The sequence below is a fragment of the Centroberyx gerrardi genome, chromosome 9 (genome assembly GCF_048128805.1).
Source record: "Centroberyx gerrardi isolate f3 chromosome 9, fCenGer3.hap1.cur.20231027, whole genome shotgun sequence".
Lineage (NCBI taxonomy): Eukaryota > Metazoa > Chordata > Actinopteri > Beryciformes > Berycidae > Centroberyx > Centroberyx gerrardi.
Window position 1 is genome coordinate 22,633,053 of NC_136005.1, and position 18,669 is coordinate 22,651,721.

General features: G+C 44.5%; 1 protein-coding gene across 1 annotated transcript; it reads left to right on the forward strand.

Annotated features, from left to right (window-relative positions):
- Positions 1–1,859: 1,859 nt before the first annotated feature.
- mknk2b (MAPK interacting serine/threonine kinase 2b) lies at positions 1,860–17,227 on the forward strand. The gene is made up of 14 exons (XM_071913442.2): positions 1,860–1,963; positions 2,515–2,728; positions 3,303–3,393; positions 3,749–3,850; positions 4,004–4,101; positions 6,828–6,907; positions 7,152–7,225; positions 7,407–7,511; positions 8,328–8,383; positions 8,607–8,702; positions 13,001–13,195; positions 13,458–13,622; positions 13,747–13,787; positions 13,942–17,227. Exons 2-14 carry the CDS (start codon positions 2,678–2,680, stop codon positions 14,213–14,215), a joined length of 1,428 nt encoding a protein of 475 aa, XP_071769543.1. The 5' UTR covers positions 1,860–1,963; positions 2,515–2,677; the 3' UTR covers positions 14,216–17,227.
- The last annotated feature ends 1,442 nt before the right edge of the window (positions 17,228–18,669 follow it).

Sequence of the window (18,669 nt, forward strand, 5' to 3'; positions counted from 1 at the left end):
ACATGACTGTGGGCTGAGGATTATATATAATAAATCAACATATAACATATCAACATATTGTGAGAGGCCATACACTTTGTTTAAGGAGAAAATCCATGTGATATAATACCATATATGTTATATGACAGAACCTCGCTGCACTTGTTGGCACTTCAGTGTAATGCAGCATAAGATGTAGTGAGAGGCTGAACAGATATTATTTTCTATACTTAATATCTCAATTAAGGGGATGCATATAAAAAATCATATTAATTTGCAATAACAAGGGGTGTGTCATCCCTCTTTTATGCCCCCATCAAAATGCCTTTGTCTTTAATCTGTGAAAATATGAATGTGTCATGCTTTTACCCTGTGCAACAATATTGCTTTGGCATCTCACAGTTAGCAGATGGGTTGAAAGAACACATTTCTAAATGATCCGAGTTCTGGGAGTTCTCTCATTATCACGACCCTGCGAGACAGTGTCTCCACCCTCTGAATAGCCTCCTCATCGGGCTCTGAAACGTGCCGCTGCTGCCTTGTCACGATTCACACCACAAGATAGGTGGGAGTTGCAACGGGCCACTGATAGTTCAGGCACTCCAACACAACAACCCCGCCTTGTCAATTATTTGGATGAGTATGCCTAGAATCCAACTAACTACTGTATCATGTAGAAATAATTTTGTCTTTTATTATTATTATATTTCCCATGCAGGCAACAACTGTAAGCATTCAGAAATCTGATGCAATTCTACCTGTCCTAAATGAAATTCAAAATGTACCAAAATCATTTACTTTACTCATAACAAACAGACTTTACTTTCCTCATAACAAACAGACTTTAGATACAACAATGCTAGTTTGATAAATTCCCAGTATGGGATTTTTCCAATTCTGTCACTCTACCAGATTGCACATGAGTAATATCTAATTAGCAAAGTTCTACTAAGTGTGTGCATGTGTATTTGTGTGTTTGTGTCTGTGTATGTGTGTTATATTGAACAGCACTAGCAGTTGAAGCCATTTGTCACTAGACCCCACTCTGTGTGTGTGTGCTTTTTCCATTTCTGAGACACACACAGAGAGAGAGAGAGAGAGAGAGAGAGAGAGAGAGAGAGAGAGAGAGAGAGAGAGAGAGAGAGAGAGAGAGAGGGAGAGGGTGTGGGTGGGTGTATGCCTGCACTCCCAGTTTGTATAGATTTAATAAATCATAACGCTGCAAGGTAGTTCTATTATGTACAGGCTCTTATTTATATTGTGTCCTTGCAGTCCATTGATAGCTCCAACAATAATTTTAACCCACCCACAGTGCAAACTGGTGAGTCTGGTCTGGCTGCATGTTGCGCAGTCACATCTCTCTCCACCTCCATTCGCACATCCTCACCTCTCTTTCATCAAAACAGCGTTCAATCACAATACACCCAAAACACCCGTCAATATTGTTGGTGCCCATGTGCACAGAAGTCATTTCATTCCTCCATACCTCCCATTGTGGGGCCTCAAAGAAAGAAAACAAAGCTCATTGGCCTAGTACCATTTCGCGTGTACTCCCAGTCTTGCTTCCTGGGGCTTTCCCTGAACGTTTGTTAAGGTTTTGATTTAAATCAATATTAAGCTGACTGAAATAGCATTGCTCAAGCAGCTATATTTTATGGCTTTGTCACGCCATGCAGAACAGCGTTTTATAATCCGGTCCTGGAGAAGTGATACCATAAGGTTCTACGAAACGAAATGGTACTAGGCCAGCTCGTCCCATTCTAGAACACACGTCATCCGTCCCGTCTGTTGCTGTAGTTGGGAGGAGGGAGCGGGCAGTAGGGGAGGAGACTGGAGGGAGATTATAAAGCGCCGTCGCAGTCCATTCTCCACCACCTTCCACGCACTTACGATCAGGCATTACCCCCTCGACCATCATCTGCGGCTTTTGAAGCAGTGGGTCAAACAACGACGCTAACACTGGAGCTGTAAAATTAATAACGGGGTAAGTTGAAAGTAATTATCTATCTCACCTGTCGTGTGTCTTATTTTGCCTGGCGAATTCAACCAATTTTGTTATAACATTAACCTAGTGTGTTGACGTTACAGCTGTCAATAACGGGCAACTCGCAAGCAATGCTCAGCTAATGTTAGCTAACCTAGCTTCACTGTGGCTGCTGTCTGAACTCGGACCGTCTAACTAAATATAGCTTAGCTTACCAACATATTTCTGAGCTAGAAACAATAACTGTATAATGGATTTCATCACATTTTATCCTCTTCAGTTGGCTTATTTACAATGCGGTAATGAACAGACCTAAACGGTCGTGGCGTGCTGGTTAGCCAACTGTGCTGTTGCTGTATGCTGAATGTTTTCACTGTATAACGTTATCGATAGACATGTGACGAATATAACTCCGCAAAGCTAATGTGTTTCAATGAGCATGAATGTGCATCGCCGAAACGCCACTGTAAGATTACAAGTTTATTTGTTGCCGTGTACAGGGACTTGCTGTGATTTGTAACGCTGCAGTGTGCTGTATTGTCTGTCCACAGGGCTCCCGTTTAAAGCGCCGCAGCAAGTTGACCAGCCAGCGCAGTGTGATCGCTTGCTTCACTCTCTGGAACAGCTTTCTGTTTCGGGGAAGTGCAATTTGAGATCATCCCAAAACCACTGCCGCCGCCGCAAATCCTCAAAATCACCCCAAATCGAAGCAAAATGGTGCAAAATAAAATTACCGAAGTCACTGGATTCCATCGCTCTTTCAAGGTGAGTGTGGTGGGGAAATGCTGTGCTGCCTGGCCTGCGTGCCTTTTGGGGAGATCTATAATCAGAGGGCATTTGTCAGAAGTAAGACACGACCGCATCTTGCTATATATAAACACATCTGTTGGTCTCCCACACCTTGCGGGTGATAAACGCACTCTCGCCTAGTGTTGACACGTGTGGCTGTAGCTAATGAATGTCTGGGCTGAGGACTGGGTCAGCTAAATCCTTAACTGCATCACATGGGGTTTGGAATGGGGAAAGGGAGGAATTGTCTGGTTTGCTGTAGAGGGTGATGTACAATTATTAACATGAATTATATTAGGGTGAACATTTGTATAAGTGGCTATAGTCTTATGATAACATGGTGGCTGTGAATAACCCTTTCATGGTTGTTTTGGAAGATTCTGACATACATGGCTGTTTTGTTGCTGTGTACCGTAACATGGTTTATGGTTGAAGGAAGGCAGATTAGAGAGGGTCTTATCAGTTATGACCAACACTGGATGCACTCAACAAAATAATAAATTGATAAAACTGCAAACTTTTAACCAACTAATTTGTTATGACCTTCCAGGGCCAAAATCCCTTTGAGTCAGAGGACTTCACTAAAAATGGATCCCATCTTCTTGATTCGACATTTAATTTTGATTCCTCCCCAAGACATGGTGAGTGTTTTTACATGTATTGTTTTGAAAACAGTAACTTTCTTATCTGGGAGTTTCTTCAAGGCAAAGTGTAACACCTTGGTTGCACCAAAATTGACCTAGTTCATTCATTGAGACATGCTCTTTATTACCTTCTGCAAACAATTAGGCAGTAATTTATGGGGCAACCAAAGTAGCAATTTAGGGTTGTATTTAGGACAATTGGCAATGCATGACGACAAGGCATTGACTGGTTCTCCCTTTTAGTATTTTCTATGGTTCTATTTGTGTTATGTTCACTAGAAATGCAAAAAAAGAGCATGCAGGTATTTCTACTCTTGATCTTAATAGTGTACTCCTTCTCTGTCTTTGGTAGACATGCCCTCCAGTCAGCCTATTGACATCCCTGACGCCAAGAAGAGAAACAAGAAGAAAAAGCGTTGCCGGGCAACTGACAGTTTCTCTGGACGGTTTGAGGGTAAGCAGTTTTCTTACAATGTCAGTATGTTGGTTTTACAAGAAATTCTTTACAGAATGTCATCTGCCAGCAACTACTAAGGTTCTGCTCCTTAATAAAATTGAATGCTTTGTTTTATAAAATATTCCTAAGTTGTTAAACCTTCTGCCACAGATGTCTACAGACTGCAGGAAGAGGTACTAGGAGAGGGTGCTTATGCCAAGGTGCAAACCTGCATCAACCTCATCACCAATAAAGAATATGCTGTCAAGGTAAGACAGTCTCTCACGTTTAATCTTCTTGAATGGCTGTGCTAGTACTTGAAAGCATTAGCATAATGCATTTTAAAAGCCCTTCCTGTGTCGTTTGAGACTTCTCGGTGATTGCAAGTCATTGCTCCTCTGCCTGTCGAGGGTCTGTGAATGTAATCGCATAACACTTGCCTGCTGCCTGTGTCGGGTACCCTGGCTAGTGATCGATATGGAGATGTTACATTTCAAAGGACTACGCTTGGTTATTTCATCATTAACTTGGAGGTGTGAATTGCGTAAGGAAGTGCCTTTTGTACATGGAATGCAAAAAGGACCCTGGTCCATTTCATGTTTTTGAATAGTGAAAGAAAAAAAAACTAGGCTATATGATTTGTGTCCTTGTTGGCTTCCTTTCACTGCTAGTACTTTTGTAATTTTGTTCAGGACGGTTGTGTTCCCCAGGGCAAAATATATTCCCCCCCCCCCCCTCAGTTCAGCTCTCTAAAGCGGATGCTGGTCTGCTGGGTCCCTCCTGTGTTGTGCTGCTGCTGCGTTCTAGTTTCTGAGTGTGCAACACTAGCTGCTGCTAGCACAGACACTTCCCCCCCCTCACTGTTTTCTTGCTCAGTCAGCCTATCAAAGCGCTCAGAAGACTATATCCACCCCTTCTCTTTGCTCCCATTGGCTACAGGGGACCCTAGTGGCGGGAACATTGTGTACTGGAAGCCGTGCCAAAACAAAACCCACATTCAGAGAAAGGAGGGGTGCCGGGCTAGGGTTGTGACCCAGGGTGTTTACACTGCTTTGTTCTCTTCCTCGCTCAGTACAGTCTTCCTTTTTCTTGTTTTTTTTTTTTTTTTTTTCCAAATGAGGCGTGTACTGGCAAATAGATGTTGAGCTCCTGGGGACTTCCTTTTTGCTATGTGTTTTTATTTCTCCGTTAGTCTTGAGGAAATAAAGAGTTGTGACATTTTTTTTTTTTTTTTTAACCATTTAATTGTTTTGCAGAAGTGTAGAAAGAGGTGGAGTTGAAATTCTTTTTTTCTTGTTTTTATGGATTCTTGGCACTTGACCCACTAGCCCTTTAGGGGCTTTGAAAACAAACATTGAATTGTTTGTACTTCTATTATATTAAGTTTTCTATATTATGAGGCTGTACTGCTGTTCACTTCTGTGAGCAGTGTTGACAGTCAAATGGCTGTCCCCTATAGGGCAAGAGTCCATACTATGCCATAAATATTTAAATGGAATTGGAGCACAGATTCTCTGAAGTGAACATGCTACACCAGTATTGTTTACCCAGGGACGGTTTGGCTGATCCCTTGGGGCTGGGCAGTGTGGGAGGAGGCGAGAGGGTAGGCAGTTACTGGAGGTCAGTGGGATCTAGGAGGGGGCTCAGACTCCTGCCAGATGTCCTCCTACCTCCCCCTCCCCCTCCCAGACTCAGGCGAGTAGGAGGTGTCGGCTCCTTGCATTGCAATTGCAACAAAAGCCATAGAGCAGCGAGGAGCCAGCAGAGGGCTGTGCTATACATGCCCGTCTGAGGCTTTGCTTCTCTACTAAATGCCCCTCCTTAAGGCGTTATTTCACAAGCCTGGATTGATTTACAAACCCGCAGTGTGACTCATTGGGGCCTCTTCCAAAGCCAGGCTGTTGTGAATCTGATTTATCCTCCTTCTTGAGGTGCATGAGACTCGGATACACAACAGTAAAACCCTCTCTGTCCACCACAGGGGCCAAAGGACTCAGATCTACTTTGTCTCAGATAACTGCCTCCCCAACTATCACTTTGATAATGCATATGTCAGCTATCTTTTTTTTTTTTTATCTGAGCATGTTATCAGGGTGGTTGGTTTGTGTTGTGATCAGGAGAAAGTGGGCTGATTGGGGGCTGTTTGTGCTGCTGACTCAGATTGGAACAGTGCAGAGGCTTTGGGCTACACACAGGCCTCTTGTCTGTGCATTAATCCTAGACACACACTGCAACTCTGGCCCCACTGGGTTTCAATAGCAGCTGTAATCCAGCTACCAGGAAGGGAAACATGCACACCCTCCCAAGCAGACAATGACCGGGGCTGGAAAATTCAGGCCTTTTGCTTTGGTGTCAGCAGTCTGTCTTTCTGTGTCTCTTGGCAGTGCAGCATGCAGCCTGCCGTGGCCCCACAGTGGTTTAGTTCCAGGCAGCACCGGGCTATATTTAGGGAGCATTTTGTTGTTGTTATCATAAACAGTTTTGGATCAGCTCTTGGGATGTTGCAAAGGAACTCTTTGGCTCCTTAAGAACACTTAAGATTGAAATATGGGTTACACATGATTGCTATATATAGAGGTGCTGCGCCTTCCTTCATTCTCGCTCTGTTCCGTTGCTGGTTTGGCAGGCGGTGTCAAAAGTAGGTTAAATCATCTTAGCAACTGTGTCAAAGGGTGGGATGGTGAGTGGAAAAATGCAGGTCTGGTCTGGAAGCAAACCAGTTGATGGGTGCCATATATGGATCATATATAATATGCTCTATACTGTCTGGCCTATAATAAACACCGCCATGGGTGGGGCTGCATGGCGCAGTGTGTGGGACAGCCTGCTCCCAATATTAACTCTCCCAGCCGGGCTCAGTTTTCTTTCCCCAGCCATTGGGACACTTTCTGTATCCTCTCCCCATCCTACTGCTGTGGTATAAATGAAAGTCACAGGGACCTTTTTAGTATTTTTAGATAATTTGTGGCTGAACCAGAGTGTTGTTCTGTTTCAGATCATTGAGAAGAGACCAGGTCACAGCCGCAGTCGTGTCTTCCGTGAGGTTGAGATGCTCTACCAGTGCCAGGGCCACAGGTAACATGCTGCTGTCACCACCAACTAAACATTACGCCACCTGATGAATGTATGCAGACAGTGAGACTTAATTAGTGCTATAGCTTATTCTATTACACATTCATGTGACTCCAGGCGTGTGATGCCCCTTAGCCATTTTACTCCATGATTCAATGCAGAAATCTGTCAGATGAAGTTTTCAGCCAGTTGGGACTCGGTGCCACACAATTACCGTAGGCTGATGGTGTTCTTTTCTTTTCTAAAGGAACATCCTGGAGCTGGTCGAGTTCTTTGAAGAGGAGGACAAATTCTACCTGGTGTTTGAAAAGCTGAGAGGAGGTTAGTGAATATAACTGCTGCAGGAAGCCTATATCAGATGTCTTTGTGTTTAAACGTTGCTGTAATGCCTCTATTTGCACACCCAGTCTCCAGGACAGTCTACAGCTAATTGTGGGGGGAACTTCCCTTCTCTACCTTTTTGTGTGTGGATGGACTTTAATTTTCTTCCCTTTTTTTGTAGGGTCCGTCCTGGCTCACATTCACAAGAGACGGCACTTCAGTGAGCAGGAAGCCAGCGTTGTGGTGCAGGACATTGCCAGCGCTCTGGATTTCCTGCATAACAAAGGTAAGCCCACTCCTACAGTACAGCACAACTTTATTATCCCCAAGGATGGCAAGAAAACGCAACAAAGCCAAGGTTCGATGTGCACCGTCGGATGGGCCTTCATACAGCAGTGAGGAATTAAACACCCTACTTTCTGCAAGCTAATGGAGCATATTCACATCAGCTCATTTACCTTTGACACAGAGAGATGACTGAGCCGCAGTACTCCCACTTTGTCAGCAGTAGAACTACTTCTGAACTGCTGCTACTCATATTTTATTTTGTTATTTCCTGACACCATGTGGGGTCTGGCTTCAGAGAATGACTGACTGAAAACTGAGGGCATGGGTCTTGTTGGTAAAATAACTTGCAGGCCAAAGGGCTCATGGGCTGATTCCACACCTTGATAGTTTGGCCAAATGTTGACCATTTGATCCCTCTGCCGTCCTTTGAAACTGCCCACCATGGTGTCAAAGTGACAAACCCATACACACACTTCCTGAGAAGTCTTAAATGTCTTCAGTTATATTATCTAAACTCAAGGCCTTAAAAGATCCTAAATAAAGTTAAATTAACACTATAAGTCTGAAATTGACTTTTAGAGTCTTATTAATGTTTCTTGAGGTTTCTTGGCATGCTTGTTTTCCAAAGATAGAAATCAGATCAGTCACACAGACCTTACTTTCACATTTATTGCAATTGTAAAACTGGGTTTTATATTTCATTTTACTTGGTATTACAAAGGTCTTAATATTAACTTGAGGAAACGTGTTGTCACCCTGGCCAGACCTCACTGACAAAGTTGAATGACAGTCTTTTTTTTGTTTGTTTTTTCAGGAATGGCACATAGAGACCTGAAACCTGAAAACATCCTTTGCGAGAATGCAGATAAGGTGAGTTTACTACAGGGATGGTTGAGTCTGTTTGGTTCAAAGGGCAACTAATGTGATACTGTGTGATAAGTTGCTCTAGGGTGGCAGTATCAGGCTCAGTAGTGATAAATCAAGGTGGAAACCTTTGGCCCCAAAACTAAAAATTCCATAGCAATGAACAGATTAAAAATGCCCCAGTGAATCTTTGATATGCATTCATAAATCATAACTCTTTCTTTTGCAGATTTCCCCAGTCAAGATCTGTGACTTTGACCTGGGCAGTGGGATCAAGCTGAACAGTGACAGTTCACCCATCTCCACCCCTGAGCTCCTCACTCCTGTAAGTCCAGCAGCCTGCTGTATTTGTCTCTTCCACCTTGACTATTTATTTCACCACATGTATAAATAGGAGTGGGGAGATGCTATGGAAGGGAAATGCATGCTAGCAGTAAGAGTGTATAAAGATAGCTATTCAAAACCGGGAAAGGTTAATCTCAGTCATACATCTCGGTCACATTGCCTGATACTGTGGTTTGTCTCATTGAGATGGTTAAGCAAGGTGTTCTCCCCTCTCTCCTCTAAAACAATGTCTTTATTAAGTCCAGCTGGCTGGTTGCCTATTGGGCAATTCTTAGTGGTGTTAGCCGCAGGAAAGCCCTCTGATTGGGCGAAAGAATGTTCTGCTACCTGAGGTTAAGGATTATGAGTTCACTGTCAGACAGTTTGTTCTGAAGTGACGACACTTGACGCCAAGCCAGCGTACGTTACTGGCTCACTGCGCCCTACCTGGCAGCTCCTGCATTCCCTTATCATGCTGAGATATCGGCTGTGCTTGGGTAGACGTCTCTCAGTCTAATGTCCACATCCTGCTGCTTATCAGTTGCAAATACTGAGGCACATGAGTCGGGGGGTTATGATTGTTTAACTCCCCTGCTGTCGTCAGTACACAAAGCAAAACGTCGGAGCAGAGCCGAGAAAAGCAGAATGCCGGCAACTTTAAAGTGGAATGGTGGAAATATGAAGTGGCACGCTTCCTACTGTGTGAGAGTCAACACATATATCTGTCTATTGGTCATCTAGGGGGGGTGGATAGATGGACCAGAGCAGGTGACACAGATAGCTGTTCAGGCTGCAGGAATGTGGGGGTGGGTGGGGAGTTTCTACACTGGTAACCTGATCTTTCTTTAGCCGAGCTGATGGATGGACAGCCCATCCCTGGACTGCTTGGAGGGGGGGGAAATAGTTCTGGGGCCAGGGGGTCTCACGTGTTTAGTCTACACTGACTTCGGGGGTGGGGGCTGGTTGATTCTTGAGGGGGGGAGCGGGGTGTCCCCATTTGTCTGGTCATGGTTTTTGTTTTTTTAAATGGCTGCCTCACTCTGCCACTTATCTCCAAGCCTTTTTTGTTCCGAGGGGAGTCTTGGTATTTTGTACTTGACACACGACTTGATCTGAGGCAACAATTTCAGTGGAAGAAATGTTGTTGCTCGAGGACAGGACATTATGTGATATCCTTGAAATGCAATAAGGCTGGAGGGAACACATTGTGAAGTTAAACAAGGCCATGTCCTGTGGTATGAGGAAGTGGAGGAAAGCGAGGCCTCTTTACTTGGAACAGCGCTAGAACCAAACCAAAACACACTCTTGCTGATTTCCCTCTTTCTGTGGCATGAAACCCAGAGAGAGAGAGAGAGAGAGAGAGAGAGAGGAAAAAAAACAAGCCACCCACCCTCTTTCTGCCTATAGTTGTCTCCACCCACTGGCCCTGACCACACTTGTGCAGGTCTGCATTTTCTTTGTATTCTCCCTACAAAGGCTGTGCATAAAGCTTGTTCTAGAAATTTAGTCTTTTCCCCTGTACCTAGCAACTGAGCTGTGATTGGCTAGACCAGCGGGAGGGGGGAGAAGGGGGAGGGGCTCATGCCCAGTCTGCTCATGCGCCCTGGCTTGTTTTCTTTGCCTTGATCACAGGAACAATCTTATCTGATTTTCATCTCGCTCTTGCACTCTCTCCCTCCCCCCCTTTACCCACATTCCTACAGTTGCTGTTGCTCAATATAGTGTGTTATTGCACATATTTGTGCAATGTTTGCACTCATGTTCCTGATCCAACTGAATTTATTTCATGCAGTTTGTCCCAGGGCTGTTCACAAGAGGTCTCGTACAAGTTGGCTGTTGGGTGTGCATGTGCTCTCTAGCATAAAAACTAGAAGGACGGGGAGTGTAGGAGGAGAGGAGGGGGACCTTTCTAGGAAAATGCTAATTCCAGTCTGCTGAGAACTCTCTGCAAGTGGCTGCCTGTCTGCTCAGCACGAAATCAATCTGGCTGTACAAATGTATACGCTCATGTGCGGCAATAGGAGCAACATGGAAATGTACACACAGTCCGCTTTGACAGTAAGAGAGAGAATTCAAAGGAACTGCGACTGTCGGGTTTTCTTGGCACAGATTCAGGTGCAGCTGCATGCCTGACGACAGAGCAGCACCTCTTCCTGTAAGCCTCTTCAAATAATCTTTTAGTTCACCAGCAGCAGAGGTGTGTGTGTATGTGTCATCGGGGGCGTCACCTGACCGTATGGTCTGACAAGTCACATGGTTTCAGGAAAGCCCCAGGTTGTGATGCCAACAAATCCTCTGGTAACATCAGCTGATTAGCAGCTATCTGCAGCGCACAGAAGAGTTTGAAAAGGCTGAGACTGATGCAAGCTCACAGAGGAGTTGCAATGGCAGCACCAGTGTATATGTGAATATGGGTGTAGATTTGAGACTGTGGTGGGAGTCTAAGAGTCATAAGTTGTGTCCTTTCACTGCACCCCTTCAGCTCTTATCAGTGGCCATGGCAGGCAGTCATAGCCTGGCTATTTCTAAACTGACTTGTCTTTGATTGGCAATGTTTTCGGGTGGCCTTGAAACAAGAGTAGCCAAGATAGCTGTGCTCTTGATAGCACAATCGCTATCACATTGCCTTTCAATTCCAGGGCACCTTGGTAGTCAAAAAATATCCTGTGGTGTTGGTGGCAGTAGTGTTGTTTTTCTGTGGCAGCTGAATTTGACCTGGATCCTGGGGGGTTGTCTGTGGAGGCAGTCATCCTAGTCGTGATGGTGTTGGTGGTGGAGACGTGGGGGTTGGGGTTCTCACTCTCCGACAGAAGAGGCTTTGTCTGAGACGAGATTCCTGCACTGCAAAATTTCATTACATAAGGGTGCAGCAGGGTGGAGGAGGAGTCAGGAGACAGCTGGGATACGGCACTGGGGCACAATAGACGGCTGCTCAATGTAAACACACTCAGCCACAGATGGAAGGAAGGATATAGGCCCTAGGACCATGCTTTCTGGCTTTAAATTAGTAGGCCCCAATACTGCAGGACTCAAACTGTGGCAAGGTTAGAGGAAAGTGAGATGAAGCAGGCCTGGACGGGAAGAATGCAGCAAAAATCATAGGGTGCTCGACTTTGACCAGAGACCTTTAACATAAACTGATCCAGTAAAGGAGGGATTAACAAGGGCATTCTCAGGACCTTGATGACCTTTTACTTGTGGTGGTCCCCGTTTAGGGTCAAAATAGACAGATTGTGTACATTTCAAAGAATCAAAAGACTTGCTATAAAGCATGGATGTTGGGTTTTCAAGCACTGAAATAGAATCCTTTTAAGATTTCCATCTAGGAATATAGCATGCAAAGTTCTTGTTAAAGCTCGAAGTAAGGTTCGTTAGATGAACTAAAAGCAGAGCAAAGGAAGCAGCAATGGAATGTCTTTGTCCACATGTCCTGCTGAACTAGCGACCCGCTCCCCCCTTCTCTGTTCCTTAAGTATTAAAACGGCATTTGGTGTTTGTGGTTGCAAGTTATGTAACATGCGGGGGCTCAGCCCAGTCTTTGGCAGTGCAGGACAGCCAATCCTCTTTTCCCCTGCTCAGTGTTTGGCCTAGTTTCTTTCTTAGCTACATAACAAGGTACCGTCAGAGCTGAGCCTGCCCTTGCTCTCAGCCCATTCTGCCTGGCGTGTGTACAGCTAAATGGTCAAAGCAGTGACTCACCACTGCTGCCTACCCGCACTAACCTGCCTATAGCCTAGCCCTCCCTTCCCCTACCCTGGATGGGTAACTGCACACGATGTTCCTACTTAGGCGTCCTTATATTTTCCACTGTGGGAAGAGATGTTGAGAAAAGCAGCATGGCCATTTTATAAATGGCTCCATCACTGTGGATAATCCGTCCCTCACTGCAGCTCCCTCCCTGTCCTGGCCTCTGAATTGAGCTGATTGACCTGCTGACTCTAGCTGTCTACCATGTGACCGTCACACAGGCAGCCCCCCCCCCCCCCCCCCCCCCCCCCCCCAGAATAGGCCCCAGGCTGTGCTTCTGTACAGGAGCACGAGGCATCAGCTGAACTGAGGAATGCAGGCAGCAGCCGGGAGGAGAATAAAAGTGTGCTTAGGGACATAAAGCTGACAGTGCCAGCTTTATGTGTTCACTTTCCCGTCATCCCTTTTCTGTCGTTCTCCTATAGTAACTCCACAACAACATATCTGTTGTTTACAAAACACCAGCCCGGGGCAGGCGTCAGTTGTTTATGACTGTTTTTGTTGTCTCTGGGGCTAACAAACTTGTCTCTTTCCTCCACCTTTCTTTCACAGTGTGGCTCTGCAGAATACATGGCACCTGAGGTGGTTGAGGCCTTTAGTGAGGAGGCCACAATTTATGACAAGCGCTGTGACCTGTGGAGCCTTGGAGTCATCCTCTACATCATGCTGAGTGGCTACCCACCCTTCGTAGGCCGCTGTGGAGGCGGCTGTGGCTGGGAATTAGGAGAGCCCTGCCACACATGCCAGGTAAGAGTGTGGCACACTTGCATTCAGCCCTTTCCTCCCCACCTTGCTACCCTTCCTTCTCAGTTTCCTTTACCCCTCCTTTTGTTGTTGGTGCGTGCACCTGAGACAACATCCTGCTATTTAAGATATAGTATTGCCTTCTCTGCTTGCTTGCACGTTTTTGTTATGTAGGACACCCATGACTTGCACAGGACAATGGTGAAACTCAAACCCTGTGTCTTCCCAGGTCTGTGATGGTAAACATGCTGTTTTCTGTTTCCAGAACACTTTGTTTGAGAGTATCCAGGAAGGAAAATATGAGTTTCCTGAGAAAGACTGGGCTCACATCTCCTCAAGTGCCAAAGACCTAATATCCAAACTTCTGGTTCGGGACGCCAAAAACCGCCTGAGTGCCAGCCAGGTGCTGCGGCACCCCTGGGTGCAGGGGGTAAGTCTACACCCACCAAGCCCCTTTTGCATATCTTTGACACACTTTATTTGTGTTTGTTTATGGTAGGGGTAGCTTTTCTGGCAAGCCACCTGTCTAAATGTGTCTCTTTCTGTTTATTCAGGGTGCCTATGACACTTTGCCAACATCCATCTTGCATCAAAGGTGAGAGCCTGTTCTGTGGAGATGTAGCTAAAGAAGGCTGTCATCCTTTGGACACTTTGCTCTTAAATGTTTGCATTTTAGAAAGTCTGTACAAATAGTTTATTGCCTTTATGACACAGTTTGACAGTTTGTGTCTTTGGTCTTGTCCCATCAGGACCAGCAGTGCCAGGGATCTGACATTCTTTGCTGGCAAGGCCATGGCTGTGAACCGGCAGCTGGCTGAGCAGGATGGGATGGAAGAACAGCAGCAGCAGGAGGCCCCGCTGGTCATCACTGCCAGCGGCTCTTCTATGCACCTCTCCCCTCCTTCCAACTCCAAGCTGGCCAGGCGCAGGCAGCGAAGCGGCCAACCTAAGGGAGGGCCCGTCTCCGCTGCAGAGCTCCGCCAGCTCCTGGCCCCCCTCGTCATTGTGGGAGACTGTGCGTGAACTAACTGAACCCTGACCTCTGACCTTCTGTTCTGACTCGGATCTAGATCTAAAGACGGCCCTCATACCCTCGCTCCCCAGTTCTGGCCCCTCTCTCTGACTCTAGCTGGCCTTGGTTCCTCAGCCATTCAGGCTTTTTCGCCTCGCTGTAAAGGGAGACTGCTGCTTGCAGCCCTTCCTCTAAATGCCTTCTGCCCCTCTGCAGCACTTCTAAAGCACATCAGCCCAGGGCCTGCATATAGCAAACACATGTGTATATGCTAGTCCAGGTTAGGGGGGAGGGCCAGTTAATGATCTGGGGTTAACGGGGAAGGAGGTGTTTTCTTTTCATACAACTCAATTCAGAAGAAATCAGAACACTTGTCTTCGAAACCAAGCTCAGACACCAAAGGACAACCTGTTGTGCTGCTTCCACATGTTACAACTGGATCCACTGTGAATTAAGTTATCTGGAATGTTCTCTTTGCCTGTATGTATGCGCATGAATGGCCCATCTGCAGATACGTACAAGCTTATGCAATATGCCAAGATGAAGGCTGTTCTGTCTAGAAGGGATTCAGTTTATGGGGTTGGAAGGGCTGTAAGCCAATGCTGTCCGTGCCTGGAGCGGTCCATTGTGTGGCTGGGGATTCTCAAAGCATTCAGATTTTTTTTCTTTATCTCCATTTAAGATAAATTCCTCACAACTGAGCCTCTTCTGTAAATGGTCTGAGATGAAACCCACATTCTTCTAGCTTGGTGGCTGTGCACTTAATGCTTCTAGAGCCAGAGAATGTCTGTAAGCAGCCAGCCCCCCGACCTACTGCTGCACCAACTAGTGCAGTTTCTTTAGAATATGAATCTATGCCAAATTACCAGTGGCCACACTGTTCAATGTTTATATATATTAGCCCATCACCCTTATGGAATTTCTTCAATGCTTATAGGGTTGGAATTAAACTATTTTCCCTGGGTTTTGATGCATGGCCGTAACAAAAACGAGTCTCCATGCGAGCCCTGAAGTATGACATGACTACACATGGTATCTTGGCACAGGCAAATGATATGATAAATGGTTGGGTAAGTGAAATTGGGATGGTGTTACAGTCTTTGTGATGAGAATTTGTGACATGTTTGTTTGCCAGAACTTTTTTTTTTCCTCCCCATCAACAGACCAGTGTATGCATTAGATTTAAGCTTAAATGTTTTGGCGGTAAAGGTTAGAACCCCAATAACGAGCAGGGGTTGGAAAATCCCATTTTTGGCCAATGTGACCTGAGTGTCATCTGTTCATAGAGTAGGATTAATCAAACTATCACCTATACTACAAGGGTTCACTATTGTCCTTTTTGATGTGACGCACCCCATGCAGAATACTGTTTTAATGATATTCTATGTCATGGACAGACAATTCCTGTGCAAATTATCATTAAACATAATAGGCAGACAAGCTTCTGGAAAAAAGAAAAAATCTAAAAAAAGGAAAAACATTCCAGGAAAATCAAAAACGACAAAAAAAGTCTTCCAAGGACGTGTAGCTGTATTAAGTTTACTTTTATTTTCATGTTTGTTGAAAACTCCATGTCAATGTGCCACACTGATTTTTTTTTTTTTTTTTTTGTATGGCTGTTAATAAGCTTTTATTTTCTATGGTGATTCTCATGCAGGTGCTGTTCAGTTCAGGTGGAACACCAGATGTTTTCCTCTTTAAGATTCATTCTTTTTTTTTATATGTTTTGTGTTTTTGAAAGTTCAGAGTATGTGTTGTATGAGGTGAGATGGAAAGAGAAAGGTTTTTAGTTCATCTGGAGCGTTCATGCCCAGGAAAGGCTTTCGTTTTAATTTTTATTTTTTTTTATGTGTAAAGAGTTGGCAATAATCATTTTGTTCAGAATAAGTTAGAGCTCATTCTGAAGTTGACAGGTAACAGAAGGGTGATAAGGTCTCACAACACTGTAGCCATTCACCAAAGAGGGTCAAAGTCATGACATTGAGCGAGTGAGCATGAGGCGTTATCCATCACCTAGCAGTAAGAAGTGGGGAACTTCTGATTGTCCATGTCCTGTTGCCGGCACTGCAGCGACGGTACTCTGGAAAATGGCTCCCTTGGTGTCAAAGGGCCCATTACGCTGATAATAGGACACTGATTGTAATAGTTCTAAAAAACCTTTCTACAGATGCATCGTTATGGGGTTTTATGTCTTATAATAAGACTTACTTGAATTTGTGTATGCAGCTGTTTCTTCTCCATTTGGGAAACTACTTTGCTATCAGTAATCTAAACAAAGCGTTAAGCTGCTGATTAAGGCAATCTTGGGGTTTTGAAAATACCTATTCAATTCAGTATTTCTGCCTTTTTCTCCCTCTTGAGCATCAGACAAGTTTTGTCCCTACATTTTGTTAGGGTTGGGATTCTCAGAAATGCACAGACTTCGGCTATACTCTATATGATATCCTTTAAGGTATAGGAGTTTCCTGGTCATGACCATTTCTACTTTTGTCAAATGCAGTAATTTTGGACTGCCTTTTATTGGGAAAGGGGATAAAATGATATCCTAAGCCTCTCAATTTTTATATTGTAAGTCATTTTGAAGTAAAGAAGTGTTAAAATCATTCAAATGGACAGTCCAGCAACCGCCCCACAATTTGAATGTAGCCCACAGGCAAAGCATTTATGATCCAGCAACATCGATCAAATGTTTTATAAATAGTTCAGTTCATGGACATGGTGTGGGGTTATGTAGATTCTTTCTGTCTACGTCGATACAATCCTCAAGCCATGAGGCCTTTTTTTGAGAGTTGACACTTGATTTTTAACACTGTCTGAATCCACCCCGAGCCCATTCTGTTCATGGGAAGAAAATTTGAAATAAATACATCCTTCTAATACAAAAACATTTTGATTTAAAATAAGCACTTTACTGTACCACGTGAATGATTGCAGTTCACTCAAGGCAACATTTATGACAGTTGCTACGGAATTTTGTATTGTTTTTCTAAAAAAATAATGCAATAAAAATGCTTTGAACCATACATTCCTCTGTTTAATCTGTGTTTTATGAGTTTTGCTTCTCCTGAGTTCCTTAGAGCCAGAGGGGATAAGAGAATGATACTGTCCTTTTCCCAGCATGTGCTCACTCCTGTATCGCTGGTTTCATATTAACTGACTTGTCTTATCTTTTGGCCAAGGCTGAGGCCATTTGATGATTTCACTCCATCCCGTTAATCCCTTTTTTTATCAGCAACACTCTCTGATACCTGAGCTGACTATGGGTGTACATGTGTCCTTGGCTGTTGGTAAACATGAGCTCAGCCGCCTCGTCACTCCCGGCAACATGTGAGCGTGGTTTCACCTTGAGGCAGACTGTGAGGCCCTCTGCGGAGCAGGCAGGCCTGTTCTCACAAGACTGATGCAACCTGCTGTAAGAGGCGCCTCCTGGGTGCCACCGCACCGCGCGCTCTCCCCGGAGATACATAATGACTTCTGCTGCACTCTCCAGGATGTGCACTCACACTGAGTGCCACCAATGATGTCATTTCACCGCTATTCTTAGGAGGTCAGTCAGGATTTACCATTATTGCACTGCGTTGCATCTAGAGGTGGCCACATGCTGTAATTAAAATCAACTGGGTGGACAGAAATACTGTTAGAGGTATTACTGGTTCTCTTAAGTTCATAAGTGGAAACCGGGTATGGCAAGGTGTGGTACTGTCGATAGTTTATATAATAGTTTTTATCTTTATAATGCAGAGCAAAGATCAAACAAAAAAATAAAAAAATACTTGGAGGCTACAGTAGGCCTATATATATATATATATATATATATATATAAAAACCCAATTACTGTACATCGGAGAGGCAAATAGTCAGACTAATTTATCACATTGATCAAATAACAATATCTTGTCAGTCATGAGTCATTCCTCCCCTTTGTACCAGGAGGTTTAATTGATAAAAGTGTGTCTGGAAGCCAAATGATGTTAGACTCTGGGATTTTGCCACACTGTAGGGTTTAGTGAATGGACGCCCCTGCTTTAGTTTGCTGTTACTGCACTGAACATAGAAAATAAAGTACAAGGTTCTCAACAAAGCAACAAAAGAAAAAAAGAAAAACCCTGCATATTGCATAACACTCCTATTTGAGTATTACACAAACGTCATAAGGCAGGAGGAAATTAAATGATGCAACAGCAGTGTGTTTGCTGTACCGCGGCCCGCCTCTGGGAACATGTGTGAGCACTGATGGACTACATGAGGGTTTGTCTCCCCCTGCTGGACGGGTCGCCCCGCCTCTGGGAACTATATGGAGTCACACTGCAAGGATTTGAATGCAGAGCTTCCTCTTTGTGTCTAGTTGTAATAAACTTTATCATAGAGACAGATGGTATCCTTAGTCAAACAACTTACTTAGAGAAAGAGTTGTTTTTTGTTTGATTAGATTGTTAGCAAAGAGGGAGGAACAAATCAGCCATGC